This window comes from Callospermophilus lateralis, chromosome 3 (genome assembly GCF_048772815.1).
Source record: "Callospermophilus lateralis isolate mCalLat2 chromosome 3, mCalLat2.hap1, whole genome shotgun sequence".
Classification (NCBI taxonomy): domain Eukaryota; kingdom Metazoa; phylum Chordata; class Mammalia; order Rodentia; family Sciuridae; genus Callospermophilus; species Callospermophilus lateralis.
In genome coordinates, this window is record NC_135307.1 from 179,639,598 (window position 1) to 179,663,707 (window position 24,110).

The following is a 24,110-nucleotide window of genomic DNA, read 5'->3' on the forward strand; positions in this document are numbered from 1 at the left end:
GGAGGCCTTTGGGTGCATTTCTGGATTCATGACCAACGTAAGCCCTAGTGGCCCCATGGGCCCAATTTCATCAGATGGGTGTATTGACAGTGTTTAGCAATCTTATATCCCAGGGTAGGGGCAAGAGAGGACACTAACAATTATACCAGATTCCTGGTCCGGTAGCAGGCACTGTGACTGGTTTCTACATCCTGCTAATCAGGATTGGTGTGGCTGTGGAATCCTGTTTTTGTCCAGTCTTATGCACATGGACAGATCAAAGGAAGAGAGCTGAGTAGTGGCTTCTTCCTGGCTTGCTCGAGCAAACAGCTCTGTAATAGGGAGGGTGTTGTCTGTCACGCAGAATGCTGCTGCACCTGGGTCAAGAGCACTCCTGCAGGGCTGGGCATGTGGCTCAAGCGGTAGCGCGCTCGCTTGGCATGCGTGTGGCCTGGGTTCGATCCTCAGCACCACATACAAATAAAGATGTTGTGTCCACCGAAAACTAAAAAAAAAATAAATATTAAAATTCTTTTTTTTTTTTTTTAATATTTATTTTTTTCAGTTATCGGCGGACACAACATCTTTGTTTTGTATGTGGTGCTGAGGATCGAACCCGGGCCGCTCGCACACCAGGCGAGTGCGCTACCGTTTGAGCCACATGCCCAGCCCCAAAATTCTCTCTCTCTTAAAAAAAAAAAAAGCACTCCTGCAGGTTTTCATGCATGATCCAGGACTCCCTTGCCATGGATGGGTCATATGCTGGTTTAGTGCAATATCTGTGGCTATGAACCAAATTTACGGAACTGGTTCATGTCTGTTGCAAACGACTCTGGGCTAAGCCCCGAATAAACATGGTTATCTGAAACCATTTTACAGATTTAGGTCACTTTGTATGTGCTATTGTTTGTGACAATTTGGTAGAGAGCTACGTAGGTTAGATAGCTGTTTTCAATTTTCTTTAGGCCCAGATTAAGTAGTATGACACAGCTGGTAAATGATGACATGAGAGTGTAAACACAGGTTTCCAGATTCTGCGTTCAGGACTTTTATGTTTTTCTACTTATAGGATCAGAGGCACTGGATCATGTACACTGAGTGATGGCAGTTAATGGGATTGTGAATGAAAGCAGAAACAGCCTCATGAATAGATAGATGTAGCCCTTTTTTTTTTTTTTGTATCAGGGATCTAGGGGCACTCTAGCACTGAGCCACAACCCTAGACTTTTTTATGTTTTATTTTGAGATAGGGTCTCACTAAGTTGTTTATGGTCTTGGTAAATTGCTGAGGCTGGCTTTGAATTTGTAATCCTCCTGCCTCACTCTCCTGAGCTGCTGGGATTACAGGCATGTGCCGCCATGCCTGTCCAAAGCCCTAATTTTTGACAATGTTTTAAAATACTATTTAAAATTTTAACTTGGTGTTCTATGGAACTGTTAATAGGATTACATAAAGTTCCATGTGTAGTTTAGGAAATGCTGGATCAAATAAATTGAAGTAGGGTTCTTATGTGAAGTAAGGGGCAGTAAGTTGCTCTCAGTAGGGCAAGTAGTTGGCCTGTCAGAGACTTAGCCTGACCATGTAGTCCTCTTTTTGCGAGTAGGACTCAAAGACTTTATTCTCCAAAAGTACTGTAAATAATTAGAGATTAGAGCAAGAGATATATTGGATCCTAAGAAAATGGCCCAGTTTCTTAAAACAAGAAAAGCTTTTCTGGAACAAAGTCTGGGATATATCACTATAGCTGCAGTTTTCAAAGGGAGATCTGAGGACCACCTGCATGGAGTCTGCTGGAGTACTTGTTTAAAATGTCAATTACTACCCAGGTGTGGCGGCACACACCTGTAATCCCAGCTGAGGCAGGAGGATCCAAAGTTTGAGGCCAGCCTGGGCAACTTGGCAAGACTGTGTTCCAAAATTAAAAACAAACAAAAACATTAAACAAGAGCTAGGGGTGTATCTTGGTGATAGACCACCCCAAAGTTCAACTAAAGTAGTGCAAATGAAAGAAAAAATAAGAAAGTGAATTATTTTACTTTACTGAGCTGGGGTGAGGCTCAGTAGTATAGTGTGTGTTTAGCATGTGTAAGGTCCTGGGTTCAGTCAGGACTGAACTGTTGAAAAAAAAAGGTTTATGATTGACTCCACTCCCAGGGGAGGTGAGTGTGAGTGTGGCAAACTGAATGGTTCAAAAACATTTGTTATCCCACCTTGGGAGAGAATTATATGATTTTATCTGTATACTGACTTGGCCACTACTGATCTGTCTGTAAATATTTCAGTGATAATTCACTTTTTAAAACAACATAACAACAAAGTCTGGGATATATCACTTTAGCTTCTGGGATTACAGGCATGTGCCGCTATGCCTATCCAGAGCCACAATACCACTATCATACCTGAACAACTTTGACAATATTGTTTGTTTTTTCTTTTTCTTTTCTCTCCTAAAGGTTTGTTTGAATTAGAGATCCTCCTGCAGGACTGACATTCTCTTGTAAACTTTAGGAATCTGCCGAGCATGATGGTGTGCTCTGGGAATTCAAGATACTTGGGAGATTGAGGCCAGCCTGAGCAACTTATTGAGACCCTGTTGCAAAATTAAAAATGAGTGCTGGGGATGTACTCAGGGATAGAGCACTCCTGGGTTCATTCGGTACCCCCCCCACACACACACACATACACACACACAAAGAAAAAATTAAAAATCAGCAGAAAAGATGGCTACCACATCTCTGTAGACAGGCTGGGCAGTAACTCCCCCTTACTTAAAGAACTTAAAGTAATTAACAAGGATCCTAAAGGCATGAGGCCATGTAAACTAAGTTACAGAAAGGAAACCCAAGGGATGAGGGTGCAAATGGAGTCAGGCATGAAGCTAAAAATGTGCATGCCCTGACAGTCACACTTACTTCACGAAGGCCACACGTATAACTTTAAAGTTTTCAGTAGTCCAGATAGAAGGAGAAGCCTGGTTGGATACACCCCTCACAATGTCCATAAATCGAAGTAAATCCAGAAACAGGTTGGACAATTATCCCTGGTTCTATAAGAAGATAAAAATGTCTTACAAGGATCTTATCAAAGTGGTACTGTGAACCATTCTGGCAATCACATCCTGGTAATAAACTATGATAGAGTTCTGGGGTGTGCCCAGACTCAAACTTCATGAGTGCAACTGTTTGAAGCTATAAATGAGATGAAAGTGTTCAGAAGTATTTTGTGAGCATAGTATTATGGTTTGGATCTAGAATGTCCTCCAAATCTTGTGTGTTTAGAGGTGTTGCTTTTGATAAGTGATTAAATCATGGGGGCTCTGACCTCATTGGTGGATTAATCCATTGACTGCTGAATGAACTACTGGAAGGGGGAACCTAGTTGGAGAAAGGAGGTCACTGGGGATATGCCCTGGAAAGGTTTAGCTTTTCTCAGTCTCCTTCCCTTCTCTCTGCTTCCTGGTTGCCATAAGCTGAGTGGCCTTTTTCTACCAGGCCCTTCTCCCATGATGTTTCTGCCTTGGAGCCTGCTGACCACAGAATCCTCTGAGCCCATGGGCTTAAATAAATCATTACTCCTATAAATTGTTCTTGTCATATATTTTGGTTATAGTGACAAATACCAACACATGTGGGCTATGTACCTTGTATCCCAAAACATTCAGATAAGCATTGTTAACACTAGGTTTCACCAGTGCCACACACCTAGATAGGTGCCCCAGTTTGCCTGGCAGAATTCCAGTTTTTCTCTTATCCCCATGTCCCATCGGTGTTACACTCCCTTTTATTCTGAGAAGTGTCCCAGTTTTGAGACTATCCAGAAAGCATCTCACAGACCTAAGGAGTCTTTCCCCAACCCAACCAGCTCTGAGCAATCGCATGCTCCTCTGGCCAATGTGACAGACTCCTCTGGTTGCTAAATTTCCAGTGGATCTCTCCGCCTCTCTGCATTCAGGTTCTTGGAGCCAAGTAAATACTTTTGCTTATGCTAATACATGTGAATGTGATCACTAGGTGTACAAACCAACAAACCACATGGGGTTTACATATGTTAAAACAGTTGCAGAGGAATGCACCTTAAATCCTTATTGGCTGGTATAGTACAATCCCATAAAGTAATTCTGCAGAAGACCTCTCTTCAGCCTGGGGTCAGCTGTAGTTAACAATTCCAGCACATGGATACATGGGTGTTTGTGGTGGACATATTATTCTTTGCTTTTTTCATTCATCCTTTGATAATATCACCCTCTAAGGAACCATTCTGTTCCCAACTCTCAGTTTGGCTCTATTAAAGCTGACCACAATTGACCCTGGGGGTGGAACATATACTTGGGCCTGAGCCAATCATATTCCCTGGCCCTAGTGATTGATTAGGAATGGATACATGAATCAGCTAGAGATATTTGTGCCTGGGAATTTTGGAAAGAGGTTTGATGCTTAAGTGGATGAGGCAGTTGGAAGTTGCTTTGGCCATCTTGTTGCCAAACACCTGAGTCAGAAGGTGCAGAACATCATCAGAAAGAGTCCTGACGACAACATGTCTTGAGGTAGCTGTATCTCAAGTCAGATTACTCGTGGACTTTCTGGGTTGGGTTTTTTATCATTTGCATCTGTAAGTCTTTAAGTGTTTGGAATAGGGATGAAACCCCTTTTAAATTCTACATCTCCTAAACATAGTCAATATTTTTTTTTTAAAGAGAGAATTTTTTTTAATATTTATTTTTTAGTTTTTGGCGGACATAATATTTTTGTGTGTGGTACTGAGGATCGAACCCGGGCCGCATGCATTCCAGGCGAGCGTGCTACTGCTTGAGCCACATCCCCAGCCCCCCCAAGTCAATATTCTTGATATGGAAATATTTCAAAGCAGAGTGTTAACACAGCCACAAATTATAATGTAGCCAAGAAACATGATTTTGGGGGACATTATCTTTCTGGAAAAATTTATCATCATTTGGAAGTTGCAAAATGTAGCTCTGTATAGCAAAATGATGAAATTTTTGTGGAAGTGTTGGCAATGAACTACATAAATTCTTGATGCAATTTAAGAAACAATGGCTTTAATTTTAGAGTAGTTATTTTTAGACCATTCTTCCTAAGAATAGTTGATTAGGAAGACTGAAGAGTCTATTGAAATCATTCCTTGTTTGTGACAATTAAATCACACCATCAACATGTAGGTTATTACTTAGGTGTTTTCTCTAATTGAAGGCTGTGTAAGCAAAACAACCCATTGGGGACAGTTGGACTTGGAGAACTTTCTGAGGCAAATGGACTGATTCTCATGTAGAAGAGCTTAGCTCTAGTGGTTTTAAATGGTCTATGTTGTTAAGAAACACTAGCTTGGGAATTAGAAAGCCTAAGTTCTAGTTTCAGTTTAGCTCTGGTACTGAATTAGCTCATTGATTCTGATCAAGTCCTTTTAACCTCCATGGACCTCAATTTTCTATAAGACAAGGAATTTAGGCTAAAGGTTGACTAAAATCTCTTCCAGCTTTAAGACTGCAATCCAGTAATTTGGGCATGGCCAATCCATTGTCTCTTTGTAAACAGGAAGATTTCTTCATATTAAGTCATGAGTAATATCAAGATATAGAAATAAAGCTGTCCCCAGTGGCCCAAATCTGTAGTCTTAGCTTCTTTGGGAAGCTAATGCAGGAGGATTGCTTCAGCCCAGGAGAGACTAGCCTGGGCAACATAGGAAGACTCAGTCTTTTTTTTTTAAAAAAAAGTAATTTAAAAAGTGGCACTTATTTCACTTTCTCTGTATTCACAAATAATCTTGTCTTTTGCTTTTAGAAGGATCAATGTCATGAAGAACTAAAAACTCTAACATACGCAGATAAAATCAGATTACACCCCACCCACATTTGCTCTGAGTTGAAGTAATGAGTGAGAGGTAACACTGCCTGAAGTCTTGCTTTCTGTTAGGTACACTACATGCTGTCATTTAATACTCCCCCCCCCCCCAGTAGTAGGGACTTAATCCAGAGCCTTGCATATGCTAGGCCACATCCCCTGTCCTTTGTTATTTTTAAGTAGGGTCTCACTAAATTAGACAAATTGTCCAGGCTAGCCTCAAACTTGAGATCCTCTTGTTTTAGCCTAAGATTTCAGGCACATGCCACCACTCCTAGCTTGCTTAAAAAAATCTCATTTTACAACTAAGAGTAAAGTCAGATAGGAACCAGGAAAATTCATCAGCTAGGTGAATGCTTGATTTTATTTCTATTCCCTTCTTCCAAGGCAAATACTCCCCCATCCCTCTTTTCCTACATTACTCTTGTCACCTCTATAACACTTCATATTGTTTTACTTGCGGATATTAATAAAACCTACTGTTTCTCCAGCCTTTTAAAATTTACAGTTCACCCCATCCCTAGCCCTGGCACGCAAACTTCGTGAACAGGTAGAAATCGTTAACTGGCCACACGTAGACACCCCGCGTTTACTGCATCATCAAACCTGCGACGTAATCAGGATTATTATCTTTCGACTCGGAAATGAGGAGACTGAAAGAGAAACAGGGAAGCAAGACAGCGCGTAATGTCTTGGTTAATCTGGGACCTCAGCACCACGTCGCGTGCGAGGGCCCTCAAGCCAGCGCCTGTCTCAATGCCCGCGGGCCCATAAGTGTGCAGCTTCCACGGAGCAAACTGGCCATCCAGACCCACGAAGCCGAACACAAACACAGACACGCGTCCTCCGCTTCAATAACGCAGGGCGGGAGGGTCACGTGGCCCCAGGGCGGGGCTGGAGCGAAGCCGAAGGTCACGTGGCACGGAGGGGGCGGTGCCACAGGGGGCGTGGTTGTCCTACCGTTCGATCCGCCTGGGCAGAGGTTCTTCGCGGGCCACGCCCCCTGGACCCTGCGGGACCCGCGCGCGACGGCGGGGTGGAGCCTTCTTGGTGACCTTTCACCCCAGCATGGCTGCGCCCTTGGGACCCGTGAAATTCTGGCGACCCGGTAAGGCCCTTGGAGGAACGCTGGGCAGGTGCGGCGGCCTGACTTCGGCCTTGGCACCGCGGCCGGCGCCCTGGGGCCTGCGGACCTGCTCGTAGGCCTGACCTGGCCGGGCTGGGCACCTTTGTGCAGGAGGACTCTGCGGCTCTGGCGCCCACAGTGGACCCGTGGGAGTGGGGAGCCTGCCCCCAAGCTGTGTAGAGCTCTCTCTGTGACCTAGTTTGAGTCTCAGCCTCCTCGAGCCTTGTTTTCCTCGCTACTGCCCTATCCTGCCCATCCCGCGGGATGGGGAGTCTTAAAGCGCCCACGCGTTCCTTCCTACAGCCCTGGGGCTCCTTAGGGGCGGGACCGGCGGTGCTGCTCTAGGGCTTAGGAGCTCGAGCTATGGAGTCAGACTGCCTGGGTTCAATTCTTTCGCTCTGGCTTATATAGCAGGGTAACTTTGAGCAAGAGGCTTAAGCCCTCTGAACTTTGGTCTCCTCACCTGTAAAATGAGCAGAATAATAACATCTATGTTGTAGGGCTGAATAACGAGCATGGCACATTGTTTGACTTAAAAGTACTGGTAAAAAGGGAGAGTGTTATATTCTGTAGACATCACCCTGAATCTTTACCAGAAAGTGAACACCCTCCTCCTTCTTATTGACCACCACTCCCTTCCTCTTCTGTGCACTAACACAAATCACTATCACAAAATGCTTTATTTTGGCGCTTACTAATCAGGTGAGTATATTGAATGTGTATGTATACCAGGCCATGCTAGATGCATTATTCTTACTTTTCTTCCATCAGTTTCAGGTTAAAAAAACAAAACAAAAAAACCAAGCCTGTCCTTGTCTCTTTTGGTACTGGGTAGTGAAAACAGGGTCACTCTACGGCTGAAACTACATCCTAGCCCTTTTTATTTTGGGGACAGCATCTTGCTAAATTGCCCAGGCTGGCCTCTAATTTAGGATCCTCCTGTCTCAGCCTTCCCCATTGATGGGATTATAGGCATGCCATTTACCAGTTTATTACCCCTACTGGTCTGGATATGCTAAGTTTATGCAGCAAAAATGAAGTTAGACAGAAAATATAATATATGGAAGGCTTTTCATGGGTGTTTTATAATGTTTCCCTGAAATTCCTACCATTTTGCTTAGGTTTATTTCCCATGTAAGTGATATGGGAAATAAACCTAAGCAAGAGATGGACTTAATTCTTTTGTAAAATCTGTAGTTTGCTTGTTATTGACAGTTTTATGATTCAGCATTTCAGGGTATCAGCCATGTATTCATCCTGAGTTTTATTTGCAGCCAAAACTAAGATCCCATTAAGTAATGAATTACTTTTTATTTTGTTTATTCAAGACTTTAGTAATAGATCAAAATGTAAGTATAATAAAGACCTGAGTGAGTTGTTGAAAATCAAAACAGGGTACTGTTTTGGTTAAAGAACATGGAATTACTCTTAAGAGTTCTCTTCTATTTAGTTCTTTGAGAGTGCATTTATTGAACCTCTAATCACATGTATAAATGATCAGGGCTGTGCTCTCAAGGTGCACCTCTCTCTCAATTGAATGTGAAGTTAGAAGCCTGTTAAGAGATTTTAAATGAGGCAGAATAGGGTGGTGTTAAAGAAAATGGGCTCAAGAGTCAAGACTGTAGTGGCCATCTCGACCGACTACTTGCTAACTTGGTAGCTTGACAAAGTTAAGTGAGTGCTCCATCTGGTTTTCTCATCTATAATTTGGCATAATGGAATTGTGAGGATTAAATGAGAATAATATATGAAAAGTTGAAAAGCTGTTAGCATTAAATATTTGGCTATTTATAATTATATAGAAGTATAGAAGAGGGAGGGAAAGATTGAATGCATGGATAAGAAATACTTCATAAAGATGGTAGTATTTTTGTAGTGAAATTGAGGGATGAATAAGGTTTCATTTCATGGAGAAATAGAACTAGAGGCAAAGGGTGCAGCGTGAAAAAGGCAGAGTGGAATTTGTGTCATAAAGATGCCCCCCAAACCAAAATAACTGAGTGGTGTGATGGTGTTATGTGGCATGATGCTTTTGGGGATGTGGCAGAAGATAAAGCTACAAAGGTAGGGAGGGGTCTCATTGTCAAAGATCTCTCTGACAAGGTAAAAGAATATGGACTTCACTTTTTAAGTAGGGGAATTGTACAGTCTGGTTTACTTCAGAAAAGTAATGCTGGTGGTGGTGTAGCAAATGGATTGAGGAGCAAACTAGAGGCGGGGACACTTTTGTATTTTTTATTTTTTGGCAATACTGGAGATTGAATCTAGGGCTTTGCACACTTGGCAAGTGCTGTACCACTGAGCTACATCCCCAGTCTTAAGGACATAATCTTAAGAGAAGTGCTACTAGCATCCAAGAGGATGTTGTAGACCTCAGTCTTGGCCTGGGAGTTCAGTTGAGGGATTTACTGGACAGACATTTTGGAGGCAGTTAGGGGAGAAGGTGCAGTCATTAACAACTCAAATTTCTAGGCTGGTAAGTGGTTCTCAAATTCTGCCATAGAGTGGAATTTCTTGGGAAGCTTTAAAAAATTTTAGTGTCCTTTTGTACCCCATATCTCAGAATTCCAGAGAACTAGGAACGAGGCAGCAGTATTTTTCAACCCTTAGGGGAATCCAGCATGCATCTAAACTTGGGAACACTTGTCTAGGTAAACTGTGATTAACTGAGATGGGAGTAGCTTTAATACACATTACTGGGCCCTTGCTTTGACTTCACTTACTGTATTGTATTAAGCAATCACAGTATCTTTGTAATGGAGTTAATACTCTTATTTTACAGATGATTAGACACAAGGGCAAGAAATGAAATGGGTTGTGGAAATTGCAGGGAGGTGACTGAAGCTGGAAAAATGGCTAGATATTAGAATGAATTGTGAATATATCCTATAGGCCAGGAGTCACAGGCTCAGCTACATGTCCTTCAGACTGTCGGAATGAGTGAAGCTACCTAGTGGAATAATGAATGATGGGGACTGTGGCAAACTAGAGTGAACACACACTGCATAGATGCAGACAGTGTAGATACACATTGGAGCTTGCATATGCTGAAGCAAGGAGCTGTACTATGCTCCACCTAATTGTTACCAGTTGGGCTCACAGTTGCCAGATAGTTTTCTTTTATTTTAAAGTAGCCTAATATCTAGATTCTAATGGGAATTCTAATTGAAAAATTTTGCCTCATCATTTAAATGGACCAAATTAAAACATTTTAACAAGAGCATGTTGGGGGACCTTAAACTACCAGTTTGTGTTCTCTACCTCAGTAGTGTGACCTACCTAAAATTTTTATAGAAAAAAAAAATCACTGAATTTTTTAGCACACATGGACCAGGAGGGCCTGTCCATTTCCATATGCTCACTCAACAGACATTAATGGTTGCTATTCAGGGGCTTTATAAAAACTTCATAACAACAGCTTTGAAGCTTTTTGACCTGACTCACAATGAGAAATGTATTGTGATGTAGCACATATACATAGCTGAAAATATTGTACAAAAATAATACTGCTTTTTGAAATGTGCTCTGATAATTCCTGTTTGTTTTCTTTCTTTCTTTTGTTCTGAGGATCAAACCAGGCTGTGCTTACTAAACATGAGGTCTACTGAACTTCACACTCTGCCCTTATTTCTATTTCATTATTTTAAAAAGGCTGATATGACCCCTGTATCGATTTTATAACCCACCAATCAAATTTTGAAAAGTTGGGTTAAGTAAAGGGAATACTGGATTGGGCTTTTTTTTTTTTTTTTTTAAATAGATGGAGAATGAAGGTGAACATGGTTTGTGAAAATTACAAAGCTGTTATTCCCTTAAACAAGAGTACATACCCAGTGAAAAAGTAACTTTAAGCAGCCAGAGTGGGTGTGGCATGTGTACAGAGGGAAGGGAGTCCTATGTGCTGGTTTGACTGAACAAAGTCTTTTGTAAGGAAATAAGCTGTTTCTTGATTGACAGCCACTATTCTTGAAAAGAGCTCATAACAGAATATCCTGAGATAGACTGGGCTATGAGTTAGAGACAAGGGAAGGATGGCATAGTGAAGAAGACCCCTGCTGTATTAAGCCCTGGTGTGGGAGGAAGTAAGGCCGAAGCAGGAGCAGGGTTAAAATATTCCAGACATGGGTGGGAAGGTTTAAAATGTTTTCAAAAAGTTTTTTTTTTTTTTTTTTTTTTGTTTTTTGATACTGGGGATTGAACTCAGGGGCTCTTAACCATTGAATCTTAACCCCAGCCCTTTTTGTATTTTATTTTGAGATAGGGTCTTGCTAAATTGCTTAGGGCCTCGCTAAGTTTCTGAGGCTGGCTTTGAACCTGTGATTCTCCTGCCTTAGCCTCCCAAGCTGCTGAGATTACAGGTGTGCACCACCAGACCCTGCGCCAAGGATAAGGTATTTTTTGGGATAGTTTTATTGGGTAAAGATTCCAAGGAGTTATTAAGATATAGCAATAATGAGAGAGAAAAGGTCAGGAAACATGCTTCTCTGAGCACAGGCTTTGTTCCAGGTTCTGTTCTATCTTTTATCTTGTTGGAAAGAAGGTCAACATTTTGGCAAAAGCAATAGAGCAATGCCCCACTTATCTGATTTTTGGCAATCTTGAACCTCTGGAACATAAAAACCGTGTTCCTGGAAGTCCAATGGAAAGGGAATGGAGATCTCCAGCAGTGACTCTAAAGCTTTAGATCTATGGACCCCTGTGTTTTCTATTCTGATAAATTATATTTGGTGTATTTTTTCAGGATAGGAAATTCATAGCCTTTATTAAATTGTTAAAGTGATCCAGGATCCCCCCAAAATGTAAAATTAAATCACTGGTTTCAACAGTCTTATCACAAAGCCCCTGTACTTTCTCATAGCATCACAGATTTTGAGTTCAGAAGACCTGGGAGATAGTAGTTTTTGGTAATTATCCCTTGGGTGCCCCAGTAGGAGACCACACAGCATGGGTCTGAACTTCTAGGGAGGGCTTTTATTGAATCACAAGGCAACATGCTGCATTGCCGAACAGCTCTACTTTTAGAATTATCTTCCTTAGGTTGAGTGGAATTCTGAACCCTGTGTCATTTACTGACTATTCCTAGTTTGTCCTAAGGTCCCCAAACAAATCAGCTTGAAAGGTTATAGAAGATGATCATAAAATCTGAACCCATGTTTCTCCTGAGGCTTTTAACCTTTCAGGGTAATGGTCTATGTACCTTCAATAGGATTTTAGAGTGGGATTTGGTTCCCTGTTCTTCACCATGCTGAGCACCAGTTTGTTATTGTTCTTAGCAAGGAGCTGTGGCTATCTGTTTAATCTGCTCTGCATAGTGTTTCTGGGAATAGCACTTTCCCATGTAGCCATGTAGTGCATCCTGCTCCGTTGGGCTTGAGTGAGTGGGTGGGGTGGGTGTTGGATGTAAGCTGGGAAGAGAGTGCCTGATGGTCCAGTATATAGTGCCTCCTTCATCCCATGCAGAGCACACGCCTGAGACTCTCAGGCCCTCTTATGGTGGCTTTCTTTCTTTCCATGGCACCTGTTACTACTTAATGCACCAAGTTATTATGTTCTACTGGAAAGAAGCAAAAGAAAAGTAAGTTCCACACAGTGGGGCCTGCGCCTGCCTGCACTGCTGACTGTTGTGCTTCTCACACTCAGAGTGGTGCCCAGCACAGAGCAGGCCTCCCTCCACCCTCACCGGGGTGTGAGAATGATTGGCAGAGGAGCTGAGAGCGGGAGCTCAGGCACTGTCAGCAGTCTTTCCAGCTCCTGTAGAGAAGCCACCCCCAGGGGCTGAAAGGAACTTGTCTAGAGGTTAGAGATAAGAGAAGGAGAAAACGTGGCAGCTTCAAGTCCCTGGTTCCTATCGTCCTGTCCGTCTCACAGTAACGGGCTTTGTCTGTGGCCTCGTCGTTGGCTTTCATTCACTTTTGTTCAGTGTTTGATAGTACACAGTTGTATGTGGCCATGGCAGCTCAGTGAGATTGTCATCTCTTATTCTTGACACTGCAGTGAAGCTGTTAAAGAAGATTTTTCTCTTCTGATAGGTACTTTCCTAGCTTTTTTTTTTTCTTAACTTTCTGAACTTGGGCTGGGGTTGTGGCTCAGCAGTAGAGCGCTCGCTCACCTAGCACATGCAGGGCCCTGGTTTTGATCCTCAGCACCACATAACAATAAATAAAATAAAGGTATTGTGTCCAATTGCAATAAAAATAAATATTTTATTAAAAAAACTTTCTGAAACTTAATGTTTAATATTAGTTTGAGATTAAAAAACATTGCATCTTGTCTAGATGGTCCTCTTCTATTCATATGTTATTTCTCCAAATGGATGTATTGGTCTTTGAAACTTTGAAAATTACATCCTTTTTTGTTCACTGTATCAGAGAATCTGATAAAACATTTCTGCTACAGGTACAGAGGGGCCAGGTGTCAGCATCTCTGAAGAGAGACAAAGTGTCACCGAAAATTCTGGGACAACCATTGTTTACAATCCTTACGCCGCCCTTTCCATAGAGCAGCAGAGGCAGAAGCTGCCTGTGTTCAAGGTATGGCAAGTCTGGGCTGCTTCGTGGGTGTGCTGAAGCTTTGTGGTTGGCACCAAAAGACAGTGTGCCCTAACTCTTAATGTTCTTTGAACACAGTGAGCTAGAGGAGCCCAAATCCCAAAGGAACACTTTAAAAAACTTGTGTGAATTAACTGTATAAATCCTAAATGTTCTTAAGATTGAAAGAATTGGAAAGTTGTTTCTTTTTCCTTTCATTGCTTTCAATCATGGACGATTTCAAACATACAAAAAAATAAACAGAATAACTCAGCAAATGTCTATATACTCAGCTTTAACACATCAAGAATTGCTTTCTTTTTAAAGACATATTCCTTTAAATAAGATTAATTGGGGGCTAGGGTTGTAAGTCAGTTGGAAGTGTGCTCACCTCACATGCACAAGGCCCTGGGTTCAATCCCCAGCACAACAACAGAATGATTAATTGGGAGTTCATGGTTGTTTCAGTTTATGAGGTTGGTCAGGACCCTAGCTTTAGCCAGGACAGTGACAGATTTCAACTTGGTCACTGTGTGTGCATGTCCCAGCACTTGACTGAATGCAAATAAAATCCATGCATGCTCAGCTCACAGGAGACCAAAGTGTAAACAAGTATGAGTTCAGAATGTGTTCTAATGGTGAGCTGTAGTTCTCTAGTACACAGTTGATGGATACTCTTATTCCCTGTTGGCAAGTCCACATGGGAAGCCCAGTTGTAATCAGAAAGTAGGCTGAGTCAAAGGTGGGTTTGATACAATTGGAGAATATTTATTTCCTACAGTCTCTGATGAATGGTGAAGGATTGTCTCCTTGTAGGATGCTTCTGGAAAGGCCCCTGAGCTGGCATGGCCAGCAGCACCCATGCGTCTCTCCTGAATACAGCTGGATGAAAGATGCCAAGTTCTTACACTTAGGGAGTCCCTTTGTCTAGACTGTGCTGGTAATTCCTCTTCTGTTAATATGTTCTTTCTCCAAATAGATATGGAACTACAGCCTTCTAAATTTAGCAAAGTTGCCTGAATTGGAGTTTTCTGTGACCCCAAACATTTTAGTCACTTATGAACTGACAGTCTCTAGGTTTCTTCTCAGGTGACTAACTTATCTATTACATGTGAACATTAATAATTTTGACCCTCAGGTGATGAGGTAGGTTCACTGTTGCTTCCTCACTGTGGAGGGGCACTTGTTTTTAACCACAATGAAGTCTCTAGGCTCTTGAGTAGACTTTAGGGTTCCAACCCAAATTCACCATTTGTGTGCTGTGTGACGTTGTTTCACCTTGTTGAGCTTTTATTTTCTTACCTATGATGTGGGACTAATGGCAACACCTATCATAGGGTTGTTTCGGGGACCATGAGATAACCCATGCAGAGTGTCTGGTAAAATGCTGCCTGACAAGTAATAAATGCTCCAGTACAAGGAAATTACTGTTTACTAGGTACTCAAATTTTGGCTTTTTCTTGGCTATTCTTCATTCTGTGTTCAATGAGATAAAATAAACGTAAAAATTTTAAAACAATGAAAACAGTTTAGCTGCATTGATAGAATTAAAATGAACTTTCAATCCTCCTGCCTCAGCTTCCCAAGTTGCTGTGGTTACAGGGATGTGCCATCACAGCTGGCTTGCCTTAGCTGCCTTCTGTTGGCTGGTGTTCTCTTGGGGTCCGGGACACTGCTATGCAAAGTTGTTCTTGTTCTTTTATTCCTGTCAGCACTTCCTTTTTTTTTTTTTTTGGTACCAGGGATTGAACCCAGGGCCACTTAACTACATCCCCAGCCCATTTTATATTTTATTCAGAGACAGGTCAGCCCTAAGTTGCTGAGGTTGGCATTGAACTCAAAATCCTCCTCCCTCAGCCTCTGGAGCTGCTGGGATTATAGGTGTGCCCCACTACACCCAGCCCAGCTCTCCCATTCTGAAGTTCAGTCCCATCCTTCTTACCAGCGCTCCTTGGTTTCACTGAGCCTGGTGGTGTTACTGATGTTCTATCAGTGTCTAGACCAGAAACCTTTTTGTTATCTCTCAAATGTCAGCATTCTTTGTCTGCAGTGCTGCTGTGATCCCTTAAGCCTGTAGAATATGAAGCTGGAATTATAGCTTTTGGTTTCTTCACATCCAAATCAGCCTTGTTGCCAATTTTCTCAAAATTCTTGAGCCCACACTGCCTCTTAGGTAGTCCAGACCCTTTAGCTCTACCTTAAGGCCTCAGAGTGAAGCCCTAAGTACACCTATCCCAGCTCATTTCCAAATCAAACCTGACCTCTTCATAGCCCCTCTAATAGAGTTTGCCTAGTTTCTTTCCATCTTTCCCTGGCTTTGTCGTTTGTTTTTTTGTAGAATGCCTTGTCTGTTAATCTATCTGTATTCAAATTGTTTTTCAAATTTCCTTTACTCTTCATCCATCCGTCCATAGGTTCATGTCAATTTACCATTTACAAAATAACTGTAAAGAACTCAAAGTTTTCCTCTTCCCCACCCAATGTGAAAGGAAGCACAAAGTCCAGGCATTCAAGAAGAAAACATCTACAGAAAGTCATTACACCACCTGCAGCTGACTCTCCTTTGGGTGTGTGCATAAATACAGATTCCTGGGCCCACCCAGCCTTAGTGATACCCTGGTGATAGGACTAGGAATCTTCATGTTAAACAAATGTCCTTGAAGATTTTCACATGAAGACTTGAGGACTACATATCTAAATCCCAGATAATGCCAAATTCAAAAGCCCAGAATAGCCACCTCCTTATTTGCTAGTTAGAGACTGGCAGCATCCCAGCTCTTCTCGTCCTTTCCAAACACCTTGTTGGTGTGGCAACAGATGAGCTGAGCAGCTATCAGAGAAAGAACATGAGGCAGATTTTCCTTCATTCCAAACCAGGTATTTCTGGAATCCCTTCATTAGCCTCTAGACCATCACTGTGTTTGTATCAGCTGTGTGCAGAAATACCTTCTGAGGCCAAATAGAAGATGTCAGAATGACTTGCGGCCTTTTTTTTTTTCCCCTTGTGGTGCTGGGGATTGAACCCAGGGCCTTATGCATGCGAGACAAGCACTTTACCAACTGAGCTATATCCCCAACCCGACTTGTGGCTTTTTCAATGGTAAAACGAGTGTTTCTGCTCACACTGACTAGGTAAGAAATCTATATGTTGAAAAAATAAATGTAACTTTTGGATGCTTTATTGTGAACTTGGACTTAGAGATAGACTTGAAAACATTTTATGTATTTTTTTTTTTTTTCTGGAACTTTTTCTTTCTTTTTTTTTTGGTAGTATAAGCCATACACGTTCTACACAAGCACTCTCCCACTGAGCCATGTCCCTGGTCCTTTTTCTGGGACTTTTTACATATTAATAAATGAAAAACTTTCATTTTTGCTACCATAAGCAATGCACTTTATTTTTTAATTTTTTTGAAATCATAGATAAGAAATTGATCCCCACCCTCCCCCATATTTGTAAAACTTTTCAGTTGGGTAGCACATGTGTGTTGTATAGAATTCTGAGATCTCCTTCACATCCTGTTCCTTATCTACCCTTTTTTCTCTCCTTAGAGACAGAACAGTTTAGTATCTTATTTTATTTTTTTCTAGAGAAAACCTGTGAATAAATAAGTATATTTGAATTTATCCTTTATTTTTATTTTTATTTATTTATTTATTTATTTATTTTTAAAGAGGGGGAGAGAGAGAGAGAATTTTAATATTTATTTTTTAGTTATCGGCGGACACAACATCTTTGTTTGTATGTGGTGCTGAGGATCGAACCCGGGCCGCACGCATGCCAGGCGAGCGCGCTACCGCTTGAGCCACATCCCCAGCCCCTATCCTTTATTTTAAAAAAAAATTTTTTTGTAGTTATAGATGAGCAGAATGCCTTTATTTTATTTGTTTTTTATTTTTATATAGTGCTAAGGATTGAACCCAGTGCCTAGTGCGTGCTAGGCAAGCACTCTGCCACTGAGCTATAGTCCCAGCTTCTATCTGTTATTTAAAAATACAAATACTAATATATTATTTACATTGTTCTATACGTTGCTTTCTTTCCTTAATGTATTCTGCAGATTGTTCTGTATTTGTATAAATAGAGATTTATTCTTTTTAACAACTGAATTATTCCATCATTAGAGTGTTTCATAACTGATCAAATACCTATTAATGAACATTAAACTGTTTGGATTTTTGGCTGTTATAAACAATTCTGCAGTGAGTTAGTTTGTACATGTATCTTTGTGTACATGCATTAGTATGTTCATAGGGAAAATCTTGAGTCAAAGAGTTGGTACATTTTCTATTTTGATAAGTATTACACTTGGAGCTGTGTCAGCTCATATTAACACTAATGGTACCTGAGAATTGGAAATACATTTTGATAGTTATTTTTAAAATTTACTTTCTTTTAGCAACAGCTTATTTCACAATGTTTAAATATTTTTGTTTAGGTCTTTTGAGATAACATATGGCTACTTACAATGTGTATTTTTTATTTTCCAGCTTAGGAATCATATTTTATACTTGATAGAAAACTACCAGACAGTGGTGATTGTTGGAGAAACAGGATGTGGGAAAAGCACACAGATTCCTCAGGTGAGTACATACTTGGTACATCTTTCCACAGATTTGCCTGGAAGCGACTTAAGAACTGTCTTTACTATCATTTGCGTTTTTAAGGTCTCTTGGGAAGTGCTCACCTCTCAACTAAAAAATACTCACTTCAAATATTTTTTATTTAACTTTTAGAGCTTATCTTTTCTTTGGTTAGTACCAAAGTTATTAGTTGTCTTTAATTTGTTATAATTCCAAAATAATAATGGAATAACCCTTCTCTGAAAAGATAAATGGGATTTGTTTAAGCTGGTGTCAGCAAACCATAGCCCAGTGCTTGTTTTTGTAAATAAAGCTTCCTTGACAAGCAGCCACACTTGATGAGGTATTCCCATGGCTTCTCTCATGCTATAGTACAGAGTTGAGCAGTTGCTACAGAGACCCTAAGACTGTCAAAGCCTAAAAATGTGTTATGTGGCCCTCGACAGAAAATGCTTGCTGATCCCGCAACGTGGCGGTCTATCGTAGGTTGTTCTGTGGTTGATTTTTCCATCCTACTGTTGATTTTTAGTCAGGTTGTTTCCAGTTTCTAGTTGTAATGACCAGTGTTCTGAGGAGCACTCTGTTGCTTATTTTTGTTAGACATGTGCATGTTTCTGTTGGTTTATACAGAGTAGCCATAATGGATCATATGTTCAACTTTAGTAAATAATGTCTACCAGTGTTTCAAAGTGGTGTCCTTATAGGTTTTATGAAAATAACCAGCAGAGCTATAGGAATATTTTTAAAATTCAGACTTAACATGTCTGAGAGGCCAGAGGAGGCAAGCCACAAGGGCTATTGCACTGGGAAAGAGTGGTAATGGGATCCTCTGGGGATAGGAATGAGAGCAGTCTTAGAGTTGGGGGCTGTAGTCATTAGAAACTGGTAGATAGGTGTGATGACAAAGGGGAGGAATAGAATTGGAGGCTGATTAGCCAAGCCTTTCTGCTTGGAGAACAGTGGTGGTGTTAAATGAGATAGAAAAACAAAGAGGAAATTGATTTGGGGAAAACTGATGGTTGATTAAACAGACCCAGGTTTTCTTAATGTCATTGATGATCTTTGATGACATTATTAGCAGGAAAGTTAGATTGGGAGTCTGAAGCCTGGCAGAGGTCAGACACAAAGGATGTGGACCTGCAGACCATCCACGTATTGATACATGCATCCTGATACATGCAGGAACGAAAGAGAATAGAAAGAGTTGAGGAAAGAATCAAAGACAAAGCCTCGGGAGCACTAACATTTAGTGTCAGGAGCAGAAAGGGGACAAGTGGCCTGAAGGAGGTGGCAAAGGAATCGGTAGAACCTCTGTGGTCAGAGAAAGCAGAGAAGAGGAGGGAGTTTCAGGAGGTGAGTGGCCAGGGAACAGGAGCCATGATTCAGTCCTGGGTTCTTTATATTGGGGGATCCAGTCCTGGGGAGTGGGGTGGGAGGAAGAGGAGGAGAAGGGTAGTTCACAGGCAAGGCAAGGAAGCAGCAGCAGCAGCTGTGGTAGGGTTTTACAGGTGGGAGAGTTTTCAGGGAAGCCCGTGGACATCCCTTTGCATTTTTGAATGTGCTGATGGTGTGTTACTGATCGCTTGGTTCAGACTTATAACTTGTTTGTATCTGAATGGTTCTTAATCTTTTTCTGCTCCCCTACCTACCTCATTCCAGTTAATGGGTTTGGGGTATATATAGTTTTTTTTTTTTTTTTTAGTTGTAGGTGGACACAATGGCTTTATTTTTATTCACTTATTTTTATGTGGTCCTGAGGATCGAACCCAGTGCTAGGCGAACGCTCTGCCACTGAGCCACAACCCCAGCCTCAGACACAGGCTTTTTAAAAAGTTCCCTAGGAAATCTAATGTGCAGCTAGGGAAAGGTAGGCAGAGGAGAATGACTTAGTGGAGAAAGGACAGTTTGAGAAGCAGACAGCAGAGGGTATGGTAGCCTGGAGGCAGAGGGGTGTGCATTAAGAGCCCAGCAAGTTACTTGTAAGGGCCAGGTGAAATTTCTGAGAGGTCTTTTAATTTTTTTTTTTGTAATTGTAGATGGACAGCATGCCTTTATTTTTATGTGGTGCTGAGGATCGAATCCAGTGCCTCATGCATGCTAGGCAAGCACTCTACCACTGAGCTATAGCACCCCCTGTCCCTGCCAGAGGTCTTTAGTTAGTAATAATAATAAGTAATTATAGTAATAGTGCTACCTTAGAAATGTGTGTGAATGGTTTACAAATATTTGTCTATTTAATCCTTGATGGTGGCAACTATTATTATCACCCTTTTATAGAAGAGAACATTGTAGAGAGGTTGGGGAATATAGAATAGAGATAAAAGGCCACATGAGATCCAGTAATTTTAGTGTGTTTTGGAATTAGTCTGTATTATTATTTTGTCAGCATTAACTATGTTATGGTAACAAAGAACCTGAAAATCTCAGCAGCTTAAAAACACAAAGGTGTACTTCTTGCTCATACTATGTGGTCATTTTGGCTTTGAGCTGTTGCATGTTATCCCTGGGACCCAGACTGATGGCACAGCTCTTAGGTAAGACTTGTTGGTCTTGTGGTACGAGGCACAGTCGTGAAATGGCTTCTAAAACCTCTGCCAGAAGTGGGCCTCCTGCTCACATTTCATGGGTCAAAGCAAGTTGCACAGCTAGGCCTGATAGTAGCAGGGTAGCTATGCACATAACCCTCCAAGGAATGGGTAGCAGAGATTGGGATCAATACAGTACACACAATGTTCTGGACATTTCCCCCAGCAAGGCTTAGCTGCTAGGGATCAGAGAGGGCCTGCTGAGGGGCTGAGTCCAGGGAAAGAGGGCTGAGGATTCAGACTGGGCAATGTGACAGCAAACTCACAAGGCTTATTTTTTATATTTTCATTCTTTTTTGAATATTTAATAGATTTATGTAGTTTAAAAATCCAAAAAAGCCTGAAAGAATATAAAAAGAAAAGATTTCCCTACTGCCCTATTTTCTGATACTCGTTTCTTTTGTGCAGATGCAACCAATTTTATCAGTTTCTTGTGTTAGGATTTCATATTCATCTATAGAGAAATGAATATGAATATTCATTCATATATAAATATATATATATTCCATTTAAAAAAATATGAATAGTAGCATGTGTACATGTTTTGATGCACCTTGTCTTTTGTCAGTTAATGTATCATTTTTCAGTTCCATAGATTCTATTATGTGTACCTAATTTATTTTACCAACCCCCAGTTGATGGACATTTAGGTTGTTTCTAGTTTTGTATTATCACAATAATGCAGTGGATCAATTTAGCACAAATATCATTTTGCACATTTGGGGGGTGTGTGTGTGTGTGTATATATATATATATTAATACACACACACACACACACACACACACACATATAAGATAAATATAGTTAATACAGAGTTACTGGCCCCAACTGCATGTGCATTAGAATTTAATCATTTTCAGGAATTTTATTTTATTGTAAATACTTTTTTTGGATAGGAAATACATGGTGAAAAGTGAGTCTCCTAAGCTGTGTTGGTGATAGATTATATTGTTGGTTCAAATGTCTGCCACTTCTGTGGATGGCTCTTTCCTTTTCTCCTAGCCACTTAGTTTCCCTTCTCTGAGGCAGTCACTGTTTTCAGCTTATCATGAACTAAGTTTGAGTTACGGCCTAGGAAAAATGAAAAGGCCAAGGAACCAAAGGTAAAGTGAGCATTTTTTTGTAAATAAACTGTTTTGCCAGATTTATGCAGTATCTTTCCTTTGTTGCAATATACTTAAGCAACAAACAACAGTTTTAAAGCCGCACAAACTATATTTGGAAGCTAGACGGTATTTTTTTGCTAGAATCTGTCAAAAACAATGGACTATGAAAACAGGCTTTTCTTAGCCCATTTTTGTTAATACTTTTTTTTTCTTTTTTCCACATTTTTTTTTTTTATTGGTGCATTGTGCTTGTACATAATGGTGGGATTTGTTATTACATATTCGTACATGTACACGATGTAATAATGTAATTTGGCTAATATCAGTCAGCTGTTTTTTTTTTTTTTTCTAATTTGTTCTTGATGGAGTTCTTCCTAATTCCATTCTTAACTAGAAGACTAGATTTGGTGATCCTTAAACAGTGTGTAGGAGCAAGATGGAATTCAGCCTTTGGTTTAGAAATCTCCCTCCAAATGACACCCACAGCCTCTTGATATCAGTATTATATTTTGCAGTCTTCAGCCTCTTCCTCTCAGCTGTCTTTTTTAAATTAAAATTTTTTTTAGTTGTAGATGGATATAATAACTTTATTTTATTTTTTAGTTTTTATGTGGTACTGAGGTTCGAACCCTGTGCCTCCCACTTGCTAGCCAAGCACTACCATTGAGCTACAACCCCAGCCTTCAGCAGTCCCAAGCATGCAGTAGAAGTCTGGATCACATGGTATATTGAAGTGGCAGCTTTATGAACAGAGTATTTATTTTTATGAAAATTTTGTTTCTTTTACTTAACCCCAGTAAGAGATTAGCTGCATGCTTGTTTGAATTGATGTGGTAGAATGTGTCCTATTTATGTGTGAGGGCTTTGGTCTGCTGAGTTTCAGATTCGCTTCATGCATATTTGAATTTGGGTGGTAGAATTGTATACTGGTTATGCGTCAGGGCTTTGGTCTGCTGAACTTGAATGTCAGCTCTTGAATTTTTATTTACTTCCTTGGACAAGTTATGTGACCTCTTGGTTCTCTCTCCTGTATGTTGTTGATGATAGTGTCTTTTTTAAGGATTTGTTGTGAGGATTACACAGCAAGCTCCTGATACCTAGTAGGCGGTTCAGTGAATCTTAGCTATTATTATTACATTTCTGATCTTGTATTTGTGTTGATTGGGGTGATTGGTAGAATTTTGTATATGTAATTAATATAAGAGAGAAAAACATTATTGGTTTTATGGCAGAACTCCCTCCCCCTACATTGTGTACAACATTTTATTCCTTACAGCCATTTTTAAAACTTTATTGTAACTAACTATAGACTAAGAGAAAAGTTACAAAAATAATATAGAATTCCCAGTGCCTTTCACCTCACTATTTGTACAGTAATCAAAAGCAGGACATAAACCTTGGCATAATACTAGTACTAGATACAGAACTTACCCGAATCTCATTAGTTTTCCCCATTAGTGTTCTTTTGCAGTTCTGGGACCTCCCTTGCATTTGGTTGTTACTTTTCCCTTATCTCCTCCAGTGTGTGATAGTTCTTCAGTTCCCTCATTGTCTTTTAAAGAATACTAGGAATTTATTTTTTAGAATGTCTCTTAGATTGGGTGTCTATCCTGTTTTATCATGATGATTGGAAGAAACTTAGGCATTTTTGGCATGAATATCCCAGAAATGATACTGTGTCCTTCTAGTGTATCATCAAGTTTTCAAGATGTTGATGAATCTTGTCACTGGTGATATTAACCATGATCCTTTATAGTTAATAAATATCTTGGGGGAGATGGAAATATTTTGCTTCTTTTCAGACTTTAGCCTTCAGATTTTAGTGCCCCTCAGTGGATCTTTTTCTTTTTTTCTCTTTCCCTCTCCTTTTATTAAATGGGATGTTCTCTAAGAAAGAACTATCTCTTTCCATTCACTTGATATATATTAATATGGATTCATGGATGTTTATTTTTTATCAGTTAAAATCCAGTATTGCGATTATTTATTTTGTATTTTGTGGGTCAAATTGTTCAATGTTTGATCATTAGGAACTCCTTCAGTTTGGCTCCTGTTTTTCTTCTAAAAAAGGCTGCATCTTTTTTTCTTTTTTCTTTTTTTTTCTTTGTGTTACTAGTACCCAGGGGCACTGTATCACTGAGCTACATTTCCCAGCCAGTTTTTTTTTTTTTTTTAATATTTTTAGTTGTAGATGGACATAATACCTTTATTTTATTTATTTATTTATTTTTATGTGATGCTGAGAATTGAACCCAGTGCCTCTTACATGCTAGGCAAGTGCTCTACCACTGAGCTACAACTCTACCTCCTCCCCAGCCATTTTTATTTTTTATTTCGATACCGGGT

The 24,110-nt window shown here is 40.4% G+C and overlaps 1 protein-coding gene across 1 annotated transcript in view; it reads left to right on the forward strand.

Moving 5' to 3' along the window:
• Positions 1-6,870: 6,870 nt before the first annotated feature.
• Positions 6,871-24,110, forward strand: part of Dhx35 (DEAH-box helicase 35) — a 71,054-nt gene continuing 53,814 nt past the window's right edge. Inside the window, exons 1-3 of the mRNA XM_076851851.1 lie at positions 6,871-6,943; positions 13,358-13,491; positions 17,980-18,072. Coding sequence (XP_076707966.1) covers positions 6,904-6,943; positions 13,358-13,491; positions 17,980-18,072 — 267 coding nt within the window. The 5' untranslated portion in view covers positions 6,871-6,903. The remainder of the gene's footprint in view (positions 6,944-13,357; positions 13,492-17,979; positions 18,073-24,110) is intronic.